The sequence below is a fragment of the Sceloporus undulatus genome, chromosome 2, assembly GCF_019175285.1.
Source record: "Sceloporus undulatus isolate JIND9_A2432 ecotype Alabama chromosome 2, SceUnd_v1.1, whole genome shotgun sequence".
Classification (NCBI taxonomy): domain Eukaryota; kingdom Metazoa; phylum Chordata; class Lepidosauria; order Squamata; family Phrynosomatidae; genus Sceloporus; species Sceloporus undulatus.
Window position 1 is genome coordinate 154,761,891 of NC_056523.1, and position 22,924 is coordinate 154,784,814.

At 42.3% G+C, this 22,924-nt stretch overlaps 2 protein-coding genes across 2 annotated transcripts in view; both read right to left on the bottom strand.

The window, feature by feature from the left end:
- Positions 1–10,764, bottom strand: part of GNA13 (G protein subunit alpha 13) — a 47,430-nt gene extending 36,666 nt beyond the window's left edge. The window contains exons 1-2 of the mRNA XM_042449729.1: positions 10,390–10,764; positions 7,245–7,471 (exon numbers count right to left, since the gene is read on the bottom strand). Of these exons, the coding sequence (XP_042305663.1) occupies positions 7,245–7,471; positions 10,390–10,672 (510 nt within the window). The 5' untranslated portion in view covers positions 10,673–10,764. The remainder of the gene's footprint in view (positions 1–7,244; positions 7,472–10,389) is intronic.
- The window catches only part of MAP2K6 (mitogen-activated protein kinase kinase 6), a 1,063,669-nt gene that overhangs the window by 1,000,651 nt on the left and 40,094 nt on the right, over positions 1–22,924 (bottom strand). The gene's annotated exons all lie outside the window — the stretch shown is intronic.

The window sequence follows — 22,924 nt, forward strand, 5'->3', positions numbered from 1 at the left end:
ACACACAAGTCTTGAGTCACAGTTCTCAAAGCCACACCATGGCTGCTGTCATATATGAAATGAACCAATGCATATATTATTTTTCAATGGTTCACTGCTGAACATGTCAATGTAAACAGAATGTGCTGATTCATACTGTAGGCACTATCTAACACTGGATTTCTACCGTCAGAACAGCAAGATTCAGGGGAAAGGGTTCCCCACTGCAGCTCTCTAAGCACCTCTAAAACCAGCTCGGGAAGACCAAGAAATTCTCCAGAGACAGGTTTTGACCTGCACAGACAGCTGCAGGGAATCTTCTTCTGGCCTTGCAAACTACAATCAATCCTAGTTTACTATCCCAATTTGCAATGGGCAGAAAGCATTTGCCAAACTGTTTGCCACAACTACTAAGTAACTAATGTTATATGCAAGAGAGGGGGGTGAGCGCAAAGCTATTCCCTTATCAGCAAACCACAGTTTAGCACCACGCATCACTTAACTCATTTAAATATTATTCAAAATGTAACTCCATGAAATTACAGTATGAATTAGTGCACATTGTCTAAACTCCCCAAAACATTGTGTTTTTTCATTTTCATGTTTTTCCAGAAGAAAGGTTTATAAAAGGTTTGATTTTATACATCAAACAGGCATGGAGAAGTATTGATCAAGTTCAAAGTGGCCTGCAAAATTTGTAGAAGAACAGTTCTCAAGCAAAAAGGAGACAATGTACCATTTTTACTGTCTCAACATACTTGTACAATATTTCGAAGCATCTGTTCTCTACTTAATGAGCCACATGAATAAAAGAGCACTGCAATCATATTTCTGGTGTTGCTGGTTTCATGTCTATTTTTCCAGCAACAACAATGGAGAGGGCATTTCCCACTAAGGTTCCCAAAACTGCTTTTCATTAAGACAGGAGACAACCATCAAGTCCATTAGCTGCATGGATCAGATCACTGTGCTGAATACTGTGACTCCATCTCCTTATGAAAAAAAAATCAGCTCAGTAAGTTGAGAGCAGCAAAGGCTGTAACAGACGGGGCCTATCAAAGTAACGGTAGGGCAAAGCTACACTGCTTTGCCCTACCGGGTGATGGTGTCATCTGACACCTATTGCCCTCATCATTTGGCTTATAAAAAACCAAGGCTACAGGATCTGCATGAGTTTGTTGGACATCTGACACATACCGTAAAATGTCTGGTGCATATCCATTTTGTGCCACAATTTTCCCATGGTATGAGACATATTCAGGCAAAAGCCAGGAAGGACCATGAGTCACATGAAATTACCTTTGCCACAGAAAATAGATCAGTACATGAACAACCCCACCAGGACAGAAAATACAGAGCTGCCTTGTTGGTGCTTTTTTGTTTTGTCAGACCGAATCAAGAGCTCATTCAACATCCTGGCTAAAACCACAGTTGTAAGGAAGATCACCTTTCTGATTAGAACCGTAAAGGGGATGATATATACGTAGTATATTAGCTCAAAGAACCATATGAGTGTCTGATGTGCTAGGGAGGAAATGTCACATAGCTAGGGGTACAAACAGAGACACAACCTGCAGGTAATGTTTCAGCTATTGGAGACAGGTCACCAGGCCCAAAATACTGCCCAGCTCTACCACTTCAGATTTAAGGGTGTTAGGCCTGGCCCACATTCTGGCAAATTAGGGGGGGATGAAGCCTCACACATCAGATAGCCTGAGAAGCACATCTCTCACATTTTTAAAGGTTTGAATTTTAAGGACTGACTCAAATAAGTAAGTTTAGGCCCTTGAAAATGACTGTCAATACAGTGAGCAGATTTCAATCTACTGACAGGTTTTCACGACAAGTATTAAGTGCAGGAGTTACCTAGTCCCTTATAAACTTCACTAAAGACATGGAAAGAGGGAAGCATCTGACTACCATCAAAGAGTAAATCTTCATAAGGTATATGAAAAGGAATACTGTATATACGCATGTATAAGTCTAAACATTTGAGTCAAAAATTGACCCAAAAAACCTGGGTCAGCTTATCCACGGGTCAATGCAAGTGCTGTACCTTAACTCAAAATAGGAGCCATCTCCCTCTCTAAGTAGAGTGGCAAAAGGTGAGAGCTTAGTTGATCCTGGGAGAACATAAAAGAAGCACCAACCCCCTCTACTCTCTCAATACGGTGCCACTTCTGGCCTTTTTGAATGCTTGAAAAGGAAAACAGTAGCATTCTTTGGCATCATTTTCCTTTCCTTCATTCTTTATATCCTTTGTTGCATGCCCTTAAGTTTTACCCTCGACTTATACATGGGTCATATCAAATTTCATAACTGTAGCCCCAAAGCCTGCCCTTGACATATACATGAGGTCGACTTATAGTCAAGTATATACAATATATCTCACAAATTTGAAAATACAACAGACAATGCAAAGCAGCCTTGCTTTGTATTAATTCCATGTATAAAGAGACTGCTGTATTCAAACCAATGATCATCAGGCCAATGATCCACCCCGATCAGGAATATCAGTCCCTCTTGCTTATGAATTACAAGCTCTGATCACTTGGTATTTAGGCACAGTTTCTTTTCCTGCTTTAGTAAATTAAACTCTGTATCATAGAATCATAGAGTTGGAAGAGACCACAAGGGCCATCCAGTCCAACCCCCTGCCATGCAGGAAATCCATATCAAAGCATTCCCCGACAGATGGCCATCCAGCCTTTGCTTAAAGACCTCCAAGGAGGGAGACTCCACTACACTCCGAGGGAGTTGGTTCCACTAACGGACAGCCCTTACTGTCAGGAAGTTCCTCCTAATGTTGAGGTGGAATCTCTTTTCCTGCAGCTTGGATCCATTGTTCCTGGTCCTGTTCTCTGGAGCAGCAGAAAACAAGCTTCTTCCCTCCTCGATGTTTAAATTCCTTCAAATATTTAAACTGTAACTTGAAATGTCAAAAATCAAAACAGGCATTTTACAAATGAGTTACTTCATGGTTAACAGCTGGTAGTTTGTTTTCTTCAGGAGGAAAAAATTCAATGAAAATCCATTCTAAAGCCTGTTTCTTGCATGTGTACAGACTACTGCACAGATTCTCACAAACACACCCATGTGGGGAAAAAATCTGCTGCATATGGCAATCACAGGCATAGGGTAAATTCACTAGAATTCTAAATGTCTGTCCCCATAATCCCTCTTTCAAACTGTATTTCAGGCTGTTATAGAAACTCTAAAAATCATTGAGGAGCTACTATATTTAGTACATATTAAACAATGAAAACAGCTAATGGTCCCCTCCTAATATGACAAAAAGTGAGAGGGAGATTAAAAAGAAGCTAATAGGCTGCAAGGTATAATACTATTTATACAACACTGTACATGTGTGGGTTGGACTAATAATCTCTTACTGAATGCTGTCTGCGTAACACATGGCTCAGGCTATTCCATACCCTCAGAGTTATCTGATTCTTTTGGTCCATTCTAAATATATAACATACATAATCTATTTAAGATTACAACATCTTTACATAACATTTTAAAAAAAACCCTCTTATCCCCTAACAGTTCACATTACCACAGAGTTAGACAAATGAAAAGAAAGTAATGAGGTTGTAAAACAAATTTGTAAGTTAAATACAAGAGACTAGTGTGGTATAGTGGTTTAAGGACTGAACTACAACATCTGGAGACTAGGGTAAGAATGTCAGCTCAGCCATGGAAATCCAGTGTGTGACCTTGGACAAGTCACACTCTCTGAGCCTCAGAAGAAGGCAAAGGAAAATCCATTCTAAGTAAATCTTGCCAAGAAAACCCTGGGATAGGGTTGCCAGAACTCGGAGACAACTTGAAGGCACTTAACAAGAACAAAGTTAAATATATGGCGTTTTGACATCAGCAGACATATACTATATGGAGACATGGAAATGGCTAGCCATGCTAGTCTGTTAGAGCAAAAACAAGGACATTTTCTACTATCTTGAACAACAGATTTGAAGAGTAAGTTTTTGTGGACTAACTAGAGTTTAGTTCAACAACTTTATCCAAAAAAATCAGCTCTTCTCTAAAAAGGTTTATGCTGCATTATACGTGAGAGCCCCAATATAATAAAAACACCCTTTTTATTACCAATTATCTTTGAAGGCGGTCATATACATATTTGCATTAATTGAATATTTTCTTCTACAACCTCTACAGTTTCTTTCTTTCTTTGCTGAGCATAACTAAACTGTTTTGAATATCAAAATGTCCAGAATTAAAGCCAACTAGTTTTCTACACTCTAGACCAGCATATAAAACAAATTAAATACTAAAAATGCCACTCAAAATTTGGCTTTAAAAATACAGCTGAATTTCTGCATTGGTTACATTAACAAAAAGCAACAACTAAGCAAAGCTTCAAATGAAAAATACTGCAATATCTGAGTGTACACATCGGACGTATGAAAGGAAGGAAAGTAGTCATAGTCAACAGAAATGTAAAGTGAGACGTGGCTAGCAATGTTAAGCTTAAAAAACAGTAAGAGGTACTGTACAGTGTATAATAACCGATAATACTGAGTTTGTTACTATGATACACTGACAGTAAAAGCAATGTGTTTGCATATACAAATTAGAGTGCATCGACTCTACAGAAGTAGTCCACATAAAGTAATCTCAACCGTTTTTTCTTTATGTCTACATATGATTGGCAGAAAGCTCTGCTTGGGCCCAGCATTCAAGTCAAGAAACACTGAAGTGCACAAACAAAACTGAAACTGTTTGACATTTCCTTCCTCCCCGCACCATACACTCCGAAGCCTAAACATTACTTGATACATTCCATTTCCACACTTGCACATAACTGACCTGGTAACACATATGAACATGTTTTAAATAAGCCATGCGCATACATATTTTCTTGCTCCTTTGCTTTCCTAAATATATTAAAGAAATCTTGCTGGTTTCCTAACACTATGGTGCCTTATGTAAGTGGAAAGATACTTACTTACAGACACGCACACACATACGCACACCAATTCTGCATTCCCACTGGAGTGCCTAATACAACATCCTTTTCTTTTATGGGAATCTCTTCAAACTCAGGAGCAGTTTGTCAGGGAGTATAGAGAAGGATGTCTTAGGAAAGCCCAGTTATCCAAGCAGAGCTCCACTGGCATATCTTTGATCTCACCCATTGTTTCCAATTTAAAACTTAATGTAAGCTGAGCAGAAATTGCTACCTACATGCATCACAACTTGGAAAGGAGAGAAACTGTAATGTCATAGTTCTTCATTTCATTCTATGGAGGGTGAATTATATAATAGTTACTCGGTTCACAAGAAAAGGCAACTCATGATTGTTTTAAACAAATAATATTTTTATTGAAGTTAACTCATGATTTGATTACGCAAGCAAATGTTCCGTGTACATAGTTCCTTCTGCTTCTTTATCATATAATGAAACACTGGTTCTATTACATATTTCCTATTTCCTATAAGACACATTAAGTTAAATGAATTCTTATTAAATTAGAACTTGCAAATGATGGGTTGTTTCTGAGGCATCCATCCACGCACCACTGTGTCAACAACTAAAGAAGCCTTGAGCCTGTGCATTGACAAGCAAGACATACAACAAAAGGTTCTAATAATGAGTACAGTCTGTTCAGTACCAGGGTCTCCATTCCATTTTCTAGTCTCACTCTCCTATTTTAATTTTCAACAAGCAGCTTTGTTTGCTTTCTAAGCATCCTTAGTTCTTACTGGACTGATGAGAACACCTTTCCCAAGGGGTGATTTTGTTTGTTTGTTTTGTTTCTCTGGGTCTGTCAATACTTCCTCGCATCTTGCTCCTTTGGCCACATTAGGACTGGCACTCGGAATTCAGACTGCAATAAGCAGTGAGTCAAATACATACTAGGCTGAACACTAGTTGTCCTGAAACGTAAGTTCAATGAACAGTGGCATGAACTGTGAATAAATGCGATATTATCAATATTTTAAAAAACCAAAATCTAAGACTCCTATAAGATTAGTTTAGAAATAAATTAGGAAATATAATTCTCTCAAAAGACAAACAGGAACTTCTTAGACTACAGCTAATGTTTATTCAATTTCAGTTTCTAACTTACTGTATTCTATCGTGGAAATTTGCCTTATGACAAATGAGGTGAGAACTGTAGGTCTGTTGTGTAGCTTACACACTCATGTTTAGTTCTGCCTCTGTGAATCTTAAGATGCCAATGGTATTAATACAAGCAAATGACACAACTGCATGTACAATTGCCTCTTGCCTTGCAACCATGAGGGAAAAAACACTCATTGACATAAATTTCTGTCATTATATCTGCTTCTTTAAATTGTTCCTTAAGTTCCTTTCACAAACTCAGTCTGCCTTTAATAAGACATATACAGTGCACATACACAGTATTTTTTCCAAGAAGGAGACAAAGAACTAGTATATGAGGGGTGGTAGTTTCTGTGATATTATGTTTAAATTCAAAACTCTGCCACAGTCTTGACTTCCAGAACATTAACATCCTTGATGCATGCCTCAATTATCCTTTGTCAAACAAAAAATCATACCAGACTAGGTGGTGTATCTTCATCTAATAAAATAACTTTCTTTTTTTCTAAAGGAAGAAAGCAGGAAGCACTGTGAATTTTACATAGTTTGCTCCAATTGCTTTGCTATGGATAAGTTACATCTTTTTCTATGAATCGCATGTCAGTGTAATATATGAATAGTACATTGGAACAAGACTCAACTCATGAAACTCACTGCATAAACTTGGGCTAGTAACTCCTTCTCAGTATAAGCTACTTTGTGAGACTGCTGTAAAAATAAAATGAAGAGGAACACAACCATGTATGCTGTCAAGAGCTTACTGGAGGAATGGCAGTATATAAATGGTAACTAATACAGTGGTGCCCCGGGATACGAAATGATCGCGTTACGAAATTTCCGGGGTACGAAAAAGTTAGATTGGAAAAAACTGTTCCGGGTTACGATATTTTTTTCGGGTTACGAAATTTATTTCGGCGCGAAATTCAAACGCAAAGCGCGGCTAGCGGCTTTCCAGCGCTAACGGAAAGCCTTTTCGGGTTGCGAAATTATCGGGTTACGAACGGAACGGCGGAACGAATTAATTTCGTAACCCGAGGTAGCACTGTAAATAACACATACATCAACTAAAATTGTTTAGACTATTTCAAGTACAAAAATTATAACATTAATTCACTTGCAGAAGCATTTTAAAGTGTGTTTGAACAAGAACAATAATATTAAGAGATGTTCTTACCAACTGAAATTCTCTGCGTCTGTCATAGGCATGCTGGATACCACTATCTGCCCACAAAGCTTTTATTGCTGGAAGATACTGTAAAAAAACCTGGGTCTCCACCATCCCCTGCACTGCCACTCCTGAGCGAGTATCAAAGGCCATCAGCTTGTCACCATTTGTTTGGTTAGCAGGATTTCCCCAAGAAATATGAAGTTTCTCTCGAGCATCTACAAGAACTCTTACACCTACAACAAAATTGAAAGTATGCATTAGTTTCCAAGTACTTCTGGTATTGCATTAAACTGAGTAATCAGATTCTCTTAAAATGCAAAAAGTGATACATACATGCAAAGGCTTAATGTTTAGCTTTAAACTGTGACACTTAATAGATGAGAGAAAATAGTGCAATTTTTAATCTCCACTAATATGGATAGAAATGAACACCTTCCTTATCATTCTACAAGAGCAAGGTGGAACGAACATATCAGTCAACTTACAAATGGATAGCCCCATGAATCAACTGAACTAATTCTATACCAGTTTAATTACATGAAAAGGTGGTCTTAGATTAATTGCCCTCACCACTTTCTACATAACCAGATCTTTAAAAGTTTTGACTTGCAGGACATCCATTCCACATATGCTCAAAATAACTGCCAGAACAGGGTATTAATCTTTAAAACTACAACTCTTTTGGAATGGATAACAAGGATGTCACATTTAGCAATATCAAAAAGTACTGTAGTAAACTTAAAAATGAAAAGGTATCTGCTTCACCATGCATACCTTCCAAAGTTCCCTTCAAATAGTTTACATGCCAGCTGTGTTGGCACTAATTTGGACTAAAAAAAATAATAATTATAAAATTAGCATATGGAGATGCAGTGATACCTGAAGAGACCCATTGAAACCAATGGGACACGTAAATTAGTCTACTCAAATATGTCTAGGTCTGGATATAACACCTTAATTCTATGACACACAGAGACAAGTTCCATATACTGTATTCATTTTTACCATAATCTTTCTTAAATTTAACTCCAAGCATTCTAAAATGTTGTCACTCTGATGTTGTTTGAGCTTGTTTGCTCTTAATGGAAAATAAGTGATTTTGATTTGTTTTTGGTTTTATACTTGTAAAATAGTATGAAAGAGTTGCCAATTGGAAAGTATATTTAGATTTTTTTAAAGAATATTAACTCTGGATCAATTTAAGAATGTGTAACAACCCAGGTGGCTTCTCTTTCTTAACAAAGCAAGTCTTAATGTGCGATTACCATGAATAGTTGTCTATAGATTAAACATACCAATACACTTCTTTTTATTGTAGACATACATAATGCATACATAATTTTCAGGTTTAATAGCCCATTAATTATAAACCTATATTCTGCATTTATTACTTGACACTGGATAGTTCTAATTCATACAGATTTCCTTGCCAGAAAATGCACAAAAATAGAGCAAACTGTAAGGAAGTGGCAAGAGAAAACAAGATTGAACAGGTTTAAACTGTAATCTTAGACTGTACCATAATATGTCACTAGTTGTACCTCAAGCCAAACTCTATTTTTAAGGGTTTCTCTGTGTGTGTGTGTGTGTGAGAGAGAGAGAAAGAGAGCGCATATAAACCAGTTGATATCTGAGAGCCATTTAGATGGCTTGCTTCCTTGTCATAAGACAGCACAAAAGCACACTAAGCAATGCTACAGAAACACCAATTACTAGTAAAGTTCAGGACATATTTCTAGACTGCTAAGCAACCATTTGTAACATGACCACCATTTCTTTCTACTGTAGTTCTATAATTTTCAGTTCTCCACGCTTGTCTGGACAGTTTTGTGCAATGTCTGACTAGACTAAATGAAAAACAGTTCTACTCTGTTCTGTTATGGGATATGCAATGGGTAGGTCAGCATCCATTCATCAACCGCTCATGGCTTTGGCCCTTTCAGCTCCTTCTCCTTCCAATACATGACAAGAGATAACAAATGCACCACCAGACGTTTCAATTAAGGCCCTGTACAGATTGGCCTGAAAGGCTGCCCTGGGGGTTGAGTTGGGGCCTCATGTCCAGATAACGCATGCCCTGACTCCATCCCAGGGTGCCATGATGCCACACTCCGCTCCATACGGCACACACTATCATGGTGCTCCTCTTCCCTATGACACAGCACAGAACGAGCAACATATAGCTGTGCTGCTGCAGCTATGACACCCTTTTGAAGGCGCAAAAAGGGGCTGCTTTTTGCGGCTCCTTTTCACACTCCAAAAGGCTGGATCGGGGCTGCGGTGTGCAGTTGCCATGGCCTGATCCGGCTAAGTTTTCAAACCATGTACTACAAACTTTATCATTCACGTTGTTATTGTGTGCCTTCAAGTCGTTTCCCACTTCGGGAGACCCCAAAGTGAATCTATCATGGGGGTTTCTTGGCAATTTTCTTCAGAGGGGGCTTGCCATTACCATCCTCTGAAGGAGAAAGAGTTTGACTTGCCCAAGGTCACCCAGTGGGATTTGAACCCTGGTCTCCAGCGTCCGAGCCCAATGCCCAAACCACTACCCCATGCTGGCATTCTTCTCATTCACAGAATCATAAAAAGTAACCCTGGGTCTGTGGAACAACATGGGACAACAGGGAACCATCTTGAAGAGATTGCTGGCGGGCGGAGCTGAATAGCTATTTGGCCTGAAGTGCTGGACTCTCCTTTGGGAACGTTTAAAGAGAGGCTGGATGGCCGTCTGTTCCTCCATGGCAGAGGGTTGGACTGGGTGGCCAGGCAGGAAGGAGGCACAAGCCAAGCCCTCCCTGTGACTGATGGCCACCCAGACACGGAGACCCCACCACACTCCCAGGCAGAGGCCTCACTGCCAGGCAGCTCTTCTAAACTACAGCCCCCAGGGTTCCCTAGCCCTGAGCCAGGGCAGCTGAGGCGGTCTCAAAGTGGGTTATGTCTGCAGTGTGTCTTGCTAGGCTTGATTCCTGCCCCCTTTCACTCTTGGCCTGGCTCAAGGCTCTGGAATTCTGGGAGTTGGAGTTTGTTGTGGGGCCTTCCTTCTTTAAGCTCGCTCCGCTCTGGGCCCACAACAAACTCCAACTCCCAGAATTCCAGAGCCTTGAGCCAGGCCAAGAGTGGAAGCGGAGTCCCCCTCCTCTGCGCTCACCCTTGATGACGTTGCTGTAGATGGTGGCCCTGAACTCCTCCCGGGCGGCGCGGTCCCAGTCCTGTCCGTGGATGATGCGCATCTGCTTGAGGAAGGTGCTCTTGCCGCTCTCGCCGGCGCCCAGCAGTAGGATCTTGACCAGCCGCTTGACGTAGGTCTTCTCGCGGTAGAGGCACTTGTCGATCTCCTTGGACTTGCGCTGCTGCTCGGCCTCGCTGCTGTTCAGTAGGCAGCCCGGGAAGCAGACCGCCAGCGGCGACCGCGACGGCAGGAAATCCGCCATCTTAGAGAGAGACACAGGAGCAGCGCTGCCAAGCCAGGGAGCGGCCGCCCCGGCCTTGGGACGCTCTGCGCCTGCGCCGAGGGGACGCCATTTTCCACCCCTCCCAGAAAACGGCCACGCCCCTTCCCTCCCGCGCGCGCCTAGTCCCTCGAGCACGTGACGCAGAGGGGGCCTCCCGACCAATGAGGGAGCCGCGCTGCTGTCACGTGGGCTCGAACGCGGTGCGTGAGGTTGCCGTTGGAACTCCCCCCTTGCGCGCATGCGCGCGCCTAGTCCCTCGAGCACTGGAGATAGAAATAATCCGTTTTGACAGGACTATAACTGCCCTGCCCTCAATGCTATTGAATTCTGGGAATTGTAGTTTATTTGTGGCACCAGAGCTCCCTCTCTCTCTGTCTAATGTTTCTCACAAAAACGACAGTTCCTAGAATTACCTAGCGCTGAGCCAGGGCGGTTGAAGCGGTCACAAAGTGGGTTATTTCCGCAGTGTGTTTTGGATCCAAGTGAATAACAATAACAGTAATAATAAAATGCATTTATATCCCGCCTCTCTGTGCTTACACATTAAAACAATACAGACCCATACTCCAGAATCCCACCCACACCCCTTAAAATACAATTAAACCATTATTTAAAACATACCTTAAAATGACCAACAAAAATTAACAGTCCTTAAAACACACACACGCACACATTTCTTTGGGCAAGGTGTCAGTACAGAAGTAGCAAAGTATTCCACAACCCACCATGGAGAAAAACACCTTCCTGTCACCTCTGGGCCTGGGCCTAATTTCTTTCCAAGATTGGCGGTGCATTTACCACAAAAACCATTCGTATAAAGCTACGAAAGCTCATGTATGGCTCCTCGGCACGGATAGACCTGTCCTGCAAATCACCATGAAACTGTACAATGCATACAACCGAGGGATAAACACATCTGTTTGTTTCACTTTCTCCCACATTTGAATTTTACAAATTTTGGTAAATTCTTAGCCCAAGTGAACTGAAACTAAAGTCTCACCCATCCTTACTACAATGGAGGTAGCTGAACAGGTGGGGCTGTTCATGAGGATGCTCCATATTCTATACTTCTATGACTATGACATACAAATATAGAGTTTCATATCAAATATACGCTTTAGTAACTAAGAAAGAAGTTGGCAGCATGAGCTTTTGTAGACCTAAGAGGCCAGACAGTTAGGCCAAAATAAAGCTGCTTTGGATCACTTGGGAGGTATGCTGTTTAAATTATGCCTGCGTCCTAAGAGGCCAGAAGCCGTGCCAAAGCCACACTCTGATCCTAACGACTGGAGCATGGCTTTGTCACAGCTTCTGGCCTCTTAAGATGCGTGTGTCATTTAAGCAGCATGCCTCCAAAGTGACCCGAAGCAGCTTTATTTTGGCCTGTTTGTACAGGCCCCTAAGTCTCCTTTCTCAAGTGCATCTGAGGAAGTAGACTTAAGTCTAGGAAAGCTCATACTGCCAAGTTCTTTCTTCCAGTTAGTCTCAAAGATGCTACAAAATTTCTGACTACATAGTGATTCTACAGACTAACACAGCTATATCTTTGAATTCATTCATATAAAGAACAGCAATATTGGGAAGGAACGTGTCAGCCAGGACTAGCTGCTCTTAAACTGGTCCTTCTTAAACAAACTGCAAAGACAGAAGAAGAAACACCTGAACTCCAGTTCCCTATCCCTGTAGCTGTTTGAACAAAGGAAATCTACTGTATGTGTCAATCAGCATATCAACGCGTGGTTATCTGCTGTCACTCAACAAAATGTTTAATGAATAGCCACAAGCTAATGAGGCAATTCTCAGCCTATACCTTCTGTAATTCTTTGGGCTCTAATCCTATTTACAATCCACATGTAGGGTTGCCATAATTCTGGACCTCGAAACTGGGACAAATGTAGGACAAAAGTAGGACAAATTTTTCAAATGTAGGACATATTTTGTAAAAATGGAGGACACGCAAAAAATGATGCTTTTTAAAAAGTGTTAATAGAAATGCATGTTTCTTAGGCATGATCAAAATGGAGGACATTTTGACATTGTTCCTAGACAGATGGCAGAAATGGACTTCCCTTTCTGGCCAACCTGCCTCCCCCATTCCAAACAGCACATTTGGGCATTGAAGAGGAGGAAGAGTGGAAAAGGCAGAGGAGGAGGAAGAGGAGAAGAAGGAGGAGGAAGAAGAAGGGGAGGAAGAGGGGAAGAAGAGGAGGAGGAAGATGAAGAAGAAGGGGAGGAAAAGGAGGAAGAAGGGGAGGAAGGAGCAGAGGAGGAAGAAGAAGAGGAGGAAAAAGATGAAGAAGAAGGGGAGGAAGAGGAGGAGGAAGAGGAGAAGAAGAGGAGGAGGAGGAAGAAGAGGAAGTAGAGAGGAAGAAGAAGGGAAAGAAGAGGGGAAGAGGAGGAGGAGGAGGAGAAGAGATGGAGAAGAAGAGGAGGAGGAAGAAGAAGATGAAGAAGGGGAGGAAAAGGAGGAAGAAGGAAGAGGAAGAAGGGGAGGAAGAAAAGGAGGAGGAGAGGAGGAAGAAGAAGAGGAGGAAAAAGATGAAGAAGAAAGGAAGAGGAGGAGGAAGACGAAGAAGGGGAGGAAGAAAAGGAGGAGGAGAGGAGGCAGAAGGAGTAGGAGAAAGAGGAAAGGCTCTTTCCCCTGCCTGGCTTTCTCCGCCGGCGACGGAAGAAGCCAGGGAAGGGAGTGGGGCCTCGCTGAAGCGAAGCCCCAAACCTCTGCCTGGCTTTCTCCGTCGCCAGGGGAGGAAGCCAGGGAAGGGAATGGGGCCTCGCTTTCCCTGCCCCACTTCCCTCTGCCTGCGCGCGCGCACGCGTGCCTGTCACTACCCCCTACTGAGGCCTGGGCTGGGCAGTGTTCAAGCCCTCGCCTTGGAGGCGAGGAAGGCGAGCTGGAGGAGGAGGTGGGTTGGCGCCGCAGCAGCCGCATTAGCAGCAGCGGCAATGGCCGGAGCGGGCCCCCAAACAGGGGACCAGGCACGGGTGGGGGCCCAAACCGGACCGTGACCGGGAGGGCCCCCCCAAAACCGTGCTGGTCACGGGGGGGGGGCCGTGCTATGGCAACCCTATCCACATGGGCCCCAGTCATGTTTGGATATGTGCTTGAAACTCAGGATAACCCTTCCTAAATCTGATGAAGGGGACTGTTGGACACTAACACTTAACTACATGAATAAAATTAACTTTCCCTTTCCCTCTGTGTTACACTGGGCCCTTGTTATCTGCTGGGGTTTGCTTCCAGGACCCTCTGGATATCAAAAGTCATGGATACTCAAGTCCTGTCAAATACAATGACATAGTAAAATGGTGCCCCTTATATAAAATAGTAAAATCAAGCTCTGTTATTTGGAATTTATATTTTCTCTTTTTTTATTTTTATATTTTCAAGCTGTGAACGCTTGAATCCATGGCTCCAGAGGACTATCTGTATGTAAAAACAACTGGATGGATTTCCATCAAATTTGGAAAGTATGTTTGGAGTGGTCCAACCTAACACTAAATCCATTTGGGGTTCTTGCCAGAGCACCCCATTATTTTCCATGAAAATGGCTTGAAGGAGTTGCATTGAGTTTGGAGGGTATGTTTGGGATGCACTGTCTTACAATATAGGCTAGGTGCCATATGAGAATTCCACTACTGTGGGAGGTATGGGGGAGGGGGGCAACCCATTAATTTCTTTGGAAATGGCCAGACACTATGGTGTGTTACAAACCGCCCGTTTGGGGCGGCCTGTAACCGGCCCTTTCCCCGCCGGATCGGGGCCTCAGCTGCCACAACGGCAGCCTCCGAGGCCCCGATCCGCTGCTTTCCAGGCTGCGGGGAAGCTGCAAAAGGCCGCTTCTCTGCGGCCTGGAAAGGGGTGTCCTTGGGGCTTCAAGCCCCAAGGACACCTGGCGGCGAGGAGGAGAAAGGGGCCGCTTGGCCCCTTTCTCCTCTGCGTTGCTGGCGCAGCCATGTAAAGGCTGCGCCCAGCGACGCAATGCTGGAAGGAGCTCCGAAACAGAGCTCCTTCCGGGGCTGCAGAAAGGGCGCCCTAGGCGCCCTCACGCGGCCCCACTACGTCACAACCGCACCGCCCCATTTAGAGGCGGTGCGGTCATGACGTAGTCATGGCGGCGCCCGTGTGCATAGGACACCGTCATTTTGTACGGACTCGGTTCGTACTAAGGTTAGGGGCGTCAAGAAGTGACGCCCTTTCCTAACCCTAGTATGGACCCAGTCCGTACTTTTATGCCCGTTTGTAACGGGCCATTAGCACCAAAGTTGGAGGATATGTGTAGGATGGTGTGGGCAAATCCCTCTTATCCAGTAGTTTCATATAAATGTCAAGTTGCATGGAAACAAGATGGAACTCTGCACGTCAATGACTCCAGAATGAAGCAGAGTTTTCTTAACATGCTATTCTGAGACCAAATCTCTAGGGAAGACCAGAACTACTGCAGAATTACTGAAAAGCTGTCACAGAAGAAGCAAAGAGGCTGCATGCTTAATGAAAAGGCTATTATATATCTTGGTGTGATAATCTTAACTGGACTTTTGAGAAGTATCTAGTGAGTAAAATAGTTCAAGTAAATGAAATAATCTCCCACAGAGTGGGAAGGCAACAGTTATTTTCTTCTAATTTTACATTTTATTTCTTTGCTGTAAGATGTGAGAATTACAGCTGCATGTTTGGAAAAAATACAGCTGAACTAAGATCAAATCGACTGTAAACTGCTTTGATCTTTGGAAAAGTGGTATACAAATAAAATTTATTATTTATTATATTATTATTCTCTAGAGATCTGGTCTCAGAATATCATGTTGAGACAACTCTACTTCATTGCCCTCTAATCCTATTTACAAACCATACATACTCCAATCATGTTTGGATATATGCTTGACAGGCAGGATAACCCTTTGTATATTTTCTTGTCTTCCAAGATGCACCCTCTCTCTTTCCGTGCCATTTCAGTGGCTGAACCAGAAAGATCCTTGTATAGCATGGTATGAGACATGGGTGATTGGGTGACATGGCCTTTCCTTTCAAGGTTTATGTGTACGTGTGTGTGTGTGTGTGTGTGTGTGTGTGTGTGCGTGCGCACCCTTCTGAGTTTAGGAACTGTAAAACACAAGTGCATGGAAAATGCTTGTGGTCCTGAAGGCTAGGGGAAGGAAGAAGAGGAACAACCCAAACTGCTTGGGCGGGGAATGCACAGAACCTGGCACTTTGCATTCCCCCTTTTGGGTTTGTTTGCTTGTTTGTTTTATGATACGCCACATTACTGCTAGAGTATAATTCTTTTTAAAAGGGGGAAAAAAGAAACATACAGAGAAACTAGAAGGCACCTGTCCACCATGCAGGCCCACTATGTGACACCACTTTTTTGTGGTGATGGTGGACGTATATCAGAATCACACAATAGTTACTTGCAGGATACCACAAAATATTGCCAGTGTTGCTTTACTATAATACACACACACACACACACACACACACACAAAAGAGAAACAAATTAAAACAAGAAAAAAAATGTGAATCCAGAAGACATCTGTCCTCTGTGCTTGTCCAACTCCACAAGTAGGGAGCATCTGTGTTGTGAGGCTGGCAGAGGTATAGGAGGCAGTTGTGGAAAAAAAAACACACTGGAAAATACCTGCATGTGAAGCGGAAGGCAGGGAAGACTATGAAAACAAATGCTGTTCTGGTTAGGGGGTGGGGAGTTGAAAGAAAGATGCTATTTCATCATCATCATCACTTTGTGAAAATTCCCCCAAATTATTTCTGCTCAGTCATTATACTTATGTAAGGTATAGGTCAGGGGAAAGGTCAAGGCTCTGCAGACCAGCCCTACCCAAGTTTAGCACGAAAATCTGTGGAAGGCTTTTATTTCCTTTACCTTGAATACAAGAATAATCCTTTAATCAACTGGCAGAGCTTACAAAACAAGGCTCCAGGTCATATTAATGCCTGTACTTATTTTCAGAATGCAAGAAACACCGGCAGTCCTCACTGCTCAAAATGGGATGGAGATTGAGGGGACAGGGCTGAGACATGCAAATACCTTGGAGAGACTTGGGCCAAGGCCAGCTGCCATAACATGCTTTGAACATGGCATGCTGGTAGGACCAATTGTTGGTTGTGCGAATAAACCGCCACAGTCTCTAACTGGTATTTGAGGCAGAAGAGAGGTTGCGAGATGAGCTCCTAACTCCTTAACTGTAGCAGTGTAACATGATTTAGATGGCATGGACTAATCTTAAAGGAGATATGGAACTTCTTCAGAGTTCATAAACAAACCTTCCCAAAAAGAATTTCCATTGATTGTATCCTTTGTATTCCACCCACCAGTTAATTTTCTCCATGGATAGAGATGGAGTTCCACTGCATCCAATGGCCCTGCAATAGCACAGAATTTTACATGTAATGTGGCTGTTGTGGTTAATAACTACATTTCCAGATAATTTAGTAACAATTATCATACATCTGGCTAAATTTAATAACTATATGCTATTATGAGATACTCCACTAACAATTCACACTAGGGTCTCATAAAAAAATAAATAACCACTAGAAAAGCAGGAGAGAGAGAGAGGGAGGGGAAAATCCAAACAGCAGCAAAAATACATTTTATCCAAAGAGAAATATTGCCTTACCCACAATCCCCACAAAAGATCCCACCCTTATGGTTTCTAGGGTCACACCCCTGCCCCCCTGGATCAGAAAGGGGACCAGGGTCTAGGTCAAGGGTGGGAAAATTGCAGCTTGTGGGTCACTTGTGCCTCCAACCCCATTTTTATACCCACCAAGTGCCCCAAGCACATGCAAAATATCTGAGGAAAAAATTGGTCCAGTTGGCATCAAACCACCTGAACTACAACTGACATGGCATTACCTCTGCTCTACCCAGATTAATGCCCTCATGTTTGCCCTCATGTTCCTCATAGTATATATACTAGATTTTATGGTCTTCAAGCTATGACAGACCCAGATACAAATTACGTCTCCCTAACCTGAAATGCTTGGTACCAGAAGTGTTTGGGATTCCAGAGTTTTTCAGATTTTTTAATATTTGCATATGCGTGCAATATCTTGGAGACCCAAGTCTGAAAATGAAATGATTTTATGTTTCATATATATCTTACACCCGTCGTCTGAATGTAATTTTATACACAATATTTTAAATAATTTTGTACATGACACAAAGTTTGTGTACCCTGAACTATCAGAAAGTAAATGTGTCACTATCTCAGCTATCCAATTTGGGATTTTGGAATATTTTGGATTTTGGAATTTCGGGTAAAGGAGACTCCACCTATAGAGAATATCTCTCTCTCTCTGTCTTACACACACACACACACACACACACACACACTTTTATTGTTCTAGCTTTTAAAGAGGGAGTTCACCAGGCAGGTCCAGCTCCATCAGAACTAGCCTGGAAGAAGGAAGAGCCCTCCTCCAATCCATCTGCCTTGCTCCAGGCCTCAGAGGGAGAGAAGAACCACTGGACCTCATCCCCTTTCCCTCCATCATTCCCTTCTCCTTTTGTGTTGTGTCTTTTAGATTGTAAGCCTGAGGGCAGGGAACTGTCTGATCAAAAATAATTGTAAGCCACCCTGAGAGCCATTAGGGCTGAAGGGCGGGATATAAATACCTAAATAAATAAAATAAATAAAATAAAATAAATAAAGGCTCTTCCATGGTTTTCACATAGAGGGCTGCAGTTCAACAAAGGCCCAAAGCTCACTGCAGCTCTTCACGCTAACTGTCTTTGTCAGGGCACCCATCAGCACCAACATAATAGTGGCAAATGCAATTTTTGTCTACCTTGAACCTAAGACGGCCCTCAACATTTACCTGTGTTTATGACAGCAAGGCCCAGGGCCTCCCCAAATGCTTCCTTGTTCTGCTTTCTTTAGAAGTAAAAGACAAGATGGTGCTCACATCCATGTAGGGAAGACAACTGCCTGTTGAATTTTACTTTGGCAACAGCAATGGGAGAGTATCTTCCACAGCACCCGCGCACAGCAGGCTAGTTTAAGAAGCAGCAGCACTGCCCCTCCAAAAGGGAAATACAGTGGGTATTTGGTCTTTGGTTCCAGGACCCCTTGTGGTTACTAAAATCCTTGGTGCTCATGTCTTATCATATACAAAGGCATAGTAAAATTGTGTCCCTTTTGTAAAATAGCAAAATCAAGCCTTCCTTTATGGGAGATATATATTTTTGGAATGTTTTCAAGCTGTGGATAGTTGAATCTGTTGGTAAAGAATCTGTGGATATGGAGGGCCAACTGTAGTAGCAAAGGAGGTTTGGGGAGCATAACTAAGGAGCACAACTACTGCCCCACACATTAGCCAGCTCCTACCACCTGAAGCAGCTGCTTCAATCCACTCTAGTGCCTGTTCACAGGTACCTCTAACAGCATTTCAGTGGATGCCATCTAACTGGAATTCCCTTCCTGCTGGAGGGATGCCCAAGTCTGTGCATCTGTCAGCATGCCTAAAGACGGCAGAATGGGATTGTATACAAGTTGCTGCCTTGTGCATTCTGCTCACTGCCACTGGCTGTTCTCTTAGGCGTGGATCCTTTTAATTCCAGGAGGGAAATAATGCAGCTATGCCTGCATTTGAAAAGTCTCTTTTTTGGCTGGGCCATCTGTTTCAGCACATCACATCTGTTTCAGCACATCTTGCCACACCACAATATTATACTACTAAAGAAAGACAGACAGAAGGAACTGTAGTTTGTTTGATTTTATTTGCTAGTGGGCAGCCTACTAACAATTGCTAATCCTTGAGCTGCTCATTTAGAAGGCGAAAAGATGCACTTGTGATAACACAGGCTGCATCCTTACTCCAGAAATAATCTGGTTTGACGCCGCTTTAACTGCCATGGCTCCATGCTATGGAATTTTGGGAAATATAGTTTGTTGCTCTGGTGCCACAACGAACTGTATTTCCCAGAATTCCATAGCCTGGAGCCATGACACTTAAAGCGGTGTCAAACCGGATTATCTCTGCAGTGCAGATGCAGCCAAACTCTTCCCCTGCTTTAGCCTTAGCCTTGTCTGCAATTGCGTGCCCACTGAATGGGCTCCCCCTAGTGTTGGCAGGCGGGAAAGACTCCTGCGAACCTATGCAAATAAAGTCTCAGTGCTCCTTCCTGATTGGCTATGGCGGGCCAGTGCCCAATTCCACAGCTTGGCTTGAGTCTCTAAACCGGGGAGTTGGAGTAATGCAGTTCTCAGGAAATCCCTAACAGCAGCATCACCTTCTTCTTCTCCGCAATTGGTTAAGCCAAGCTTTTTAAAAAATCATTAATATTAAATCGTATTTTGTGTTTTTTGGCTTGAGAAGAGCAGGGCACGATGACCATCAGGCGTGCAGATCAAGGGCAGCGTTACAGGCCAAGAATGGCATTCCTGAAAAAGGTAATTCTTTATTATTTTTAGAACCTGACTTCCAAATGAATGAACAAGAATGTTTAAAGCAGAAATGCTTCCAGCAGAATGTTGTTTTGGGGGGGAAATGTTTTCAAGAGACAAACCATGTTATCAAGACAGGGATGGCATTTTTCTTCCATGCTTTCACCATTTTTTCCAAAATAGTGTTATGATGTCATATATATATATTTTGAGGCTATGTGTCTCTGTTTCTTCCACCCAGAATTCTTTCCTACCTAACTCTTGAAGGCAGTTCTCTTGTTTTCTTTGCAATTTGCAAAGGAAAGCAACCTGTTACATGCTCTCCTTCTTTGCACATGTGAGCAGTGCGACAGTAGCTGCTTAAGGGAAAAAAACTGAACTAGGATTGGTAGAGACAAACATTTTGGAAATATTATATTTATAATATATTAAATAAATATTGTATATTTATTTTGCCATCTTTGCTGCTTTACCTTATCCATACCACATCAACTTATATTCGGAATTTTGGTATTTTCATTGGGGGGAAGTTCTCCCCCCCCCTTTTTTTTTTGTCCCAAGAAACATAAGTATTATTAAAAAAGCACCCCCCTTTAAGGTCTGCACCCCAAATCATGTTTTAGACCATAACATACTTAATTTCAACTCCCCTTCCCATGTTAGTAGAACAGTCATTTATTGCTGCAGGTGTATTTTGAGCCCAAGCCAACCTTTCTATGTTTTGGCAAATGATCAATGATGTATTCACAGCCTCTTGAATATCTTAAGTATGCCCACCTCATAAATATACTGGGAAAGAGTAAAAAAACAACAACACTAACTTGTATTGAATTATCCTGTGTATTTATTTAGGATAATTACCTGCTAATGGTATATTTTACAAAGTACAGTGCAACATCTGTTATCTGCCTGTTCCCAAACTTATCTGTGTAGACTGCATATGCTTTTATATAAATGGTTTATGGCTTACAGATAGCATCTGATAATACAAACACATTTGGGAGTAGCTGCTTCTCTCCTTTACCGGAAAGCATTTTGGTAGAGCCAGTAAGTGAAAAGATGTTAAGCAGACAAGGTATTAACCCAGCTTTTCTCCTCTGAGTGTTCTGCCTTTCTCATATATGGCTTAGCCTGAATTAGCTGAATTCCCTGTGACATATATATGCTGCCCATGACAGGTCTATGTGTGCCAGCACAGCGGAGGTACAAATTCACATCACAGCTGTGCATCCAAATAAGAGGCAGTGGTAGGAAAACAAGTGGAAAAAGAAAGGAACAAGAGAGTGAATTTATTCTGAGTCACAGTGTTTATTGTATCACTGGTGTATGCATTTTTCATGCTCAAAAGGGGAGCACCACAATATTTTCCTTTGGAACTGTTTGTTCATGCAGCCTACCAAAATGTTTCTTTAAAAGAGTAGCTTGGGCATACTCTGTTTTAATTTCTATCCTTGTAATTTCTACTAAAGGAAGAAGATTGACTCAGGAAGGAATAAAAGATCAGCATATGAAGTACAGTATATTCCACTTGCATTAATCTACACACAGAGAGAAACATACACACACATATGCTGGGGAGGGAGGGGTTTTGTTTGCACAGATTGGACTATGTGATTTTTACACTGTTCATTTGTGAGAAAGCATGGCAGAATAAAATACTAGAATTATTTTTAAAATGTCCAAAAGTAGTGGAGATGAAGTGCTGGTAGGGATTGTTTACTCTTCCTCTTGAGTCTTCACCCTGCATCCCTCTAATATTTACATCAAAGTTGATCAGTTCTCCTTTCCCCTTTTTAACTCTCATACCATTACTGAAACAAATTAGTTTCCAGTATTGGTTCCCAAGAGAGCCACTGTGGTGTAGTGGTGGGAGTGCTAGACCAGAGTTCAAATCTCTGCTCAGTTGTGGAAACCCACTGGGTGGTCGTGGGCAAGGTACACTCTTTAATCCCCAGAGGAAGGCAATGACAATGGCACCCCCCCAAACAGGAAAAACCCATAATAGTGTCACCATAAGTCAGAGATTACTTGAAGACACACAGTAATAACAACAACAGGAACACTGTTTCCAAAAGTTAAGTAGTTCCATTCATTTCAGCAGAATTTTTTTTTGGGGGGGGGGGACATATGTGGAAATGGAGCCTACTGTGAGGTGGTACTTTATGTTGTTGTGTGCCTTCAAGTAATTTCTGACTTGTGTCAACCCTAAGGCAAATCTGTCATGGGACTTTCCTGGCAAAATTTGTTCAGAGGAGGTTTGCCTTTGCCTTTTTCTGAAGTTGAGAGTATGAGTTCTCACCCATTGGGTTTCCAAGCCAAGCAGAGATTTGAATCCTGGCCTCCAGAGTGGTAGTCCAACACTTGAACCACTACACCATGCTGGCCCTCAATAGCAGTCCACTGTATTCTATAGGGTAATGGAATTAAGGGTGCAATCTTTTACCTATTTATCTGGGAGCAAGCACCACTGAACTGAACTGACTTCTCTAGAGATACATACAGACCTGTGCTATAAATCCATTGAGTCATATTGGCATGTTACAGACAGGCAAAAAGTACTAGGGTTAGGAAAGGATGCTCAACAATGGCTCTTTTTCAGCCTGGAGAGAAGTGACCAGTGGGGTCCCACAGGGCTCTGTCCTGGGCCCAGTGTTATTCAATATCTTTATCAATGACTTGGATGACAGAATTGAGGTGGAATCTCTTTTCCTGTAGCTTGCATCCATTGTTCTGGGTCCTGTTCTCTGAAAACAAGATTGCTCCCTCCTCAATATGACATCCTTTCAATGACATCCTATCATTGCTGGAAAGGCTTCATTCCCT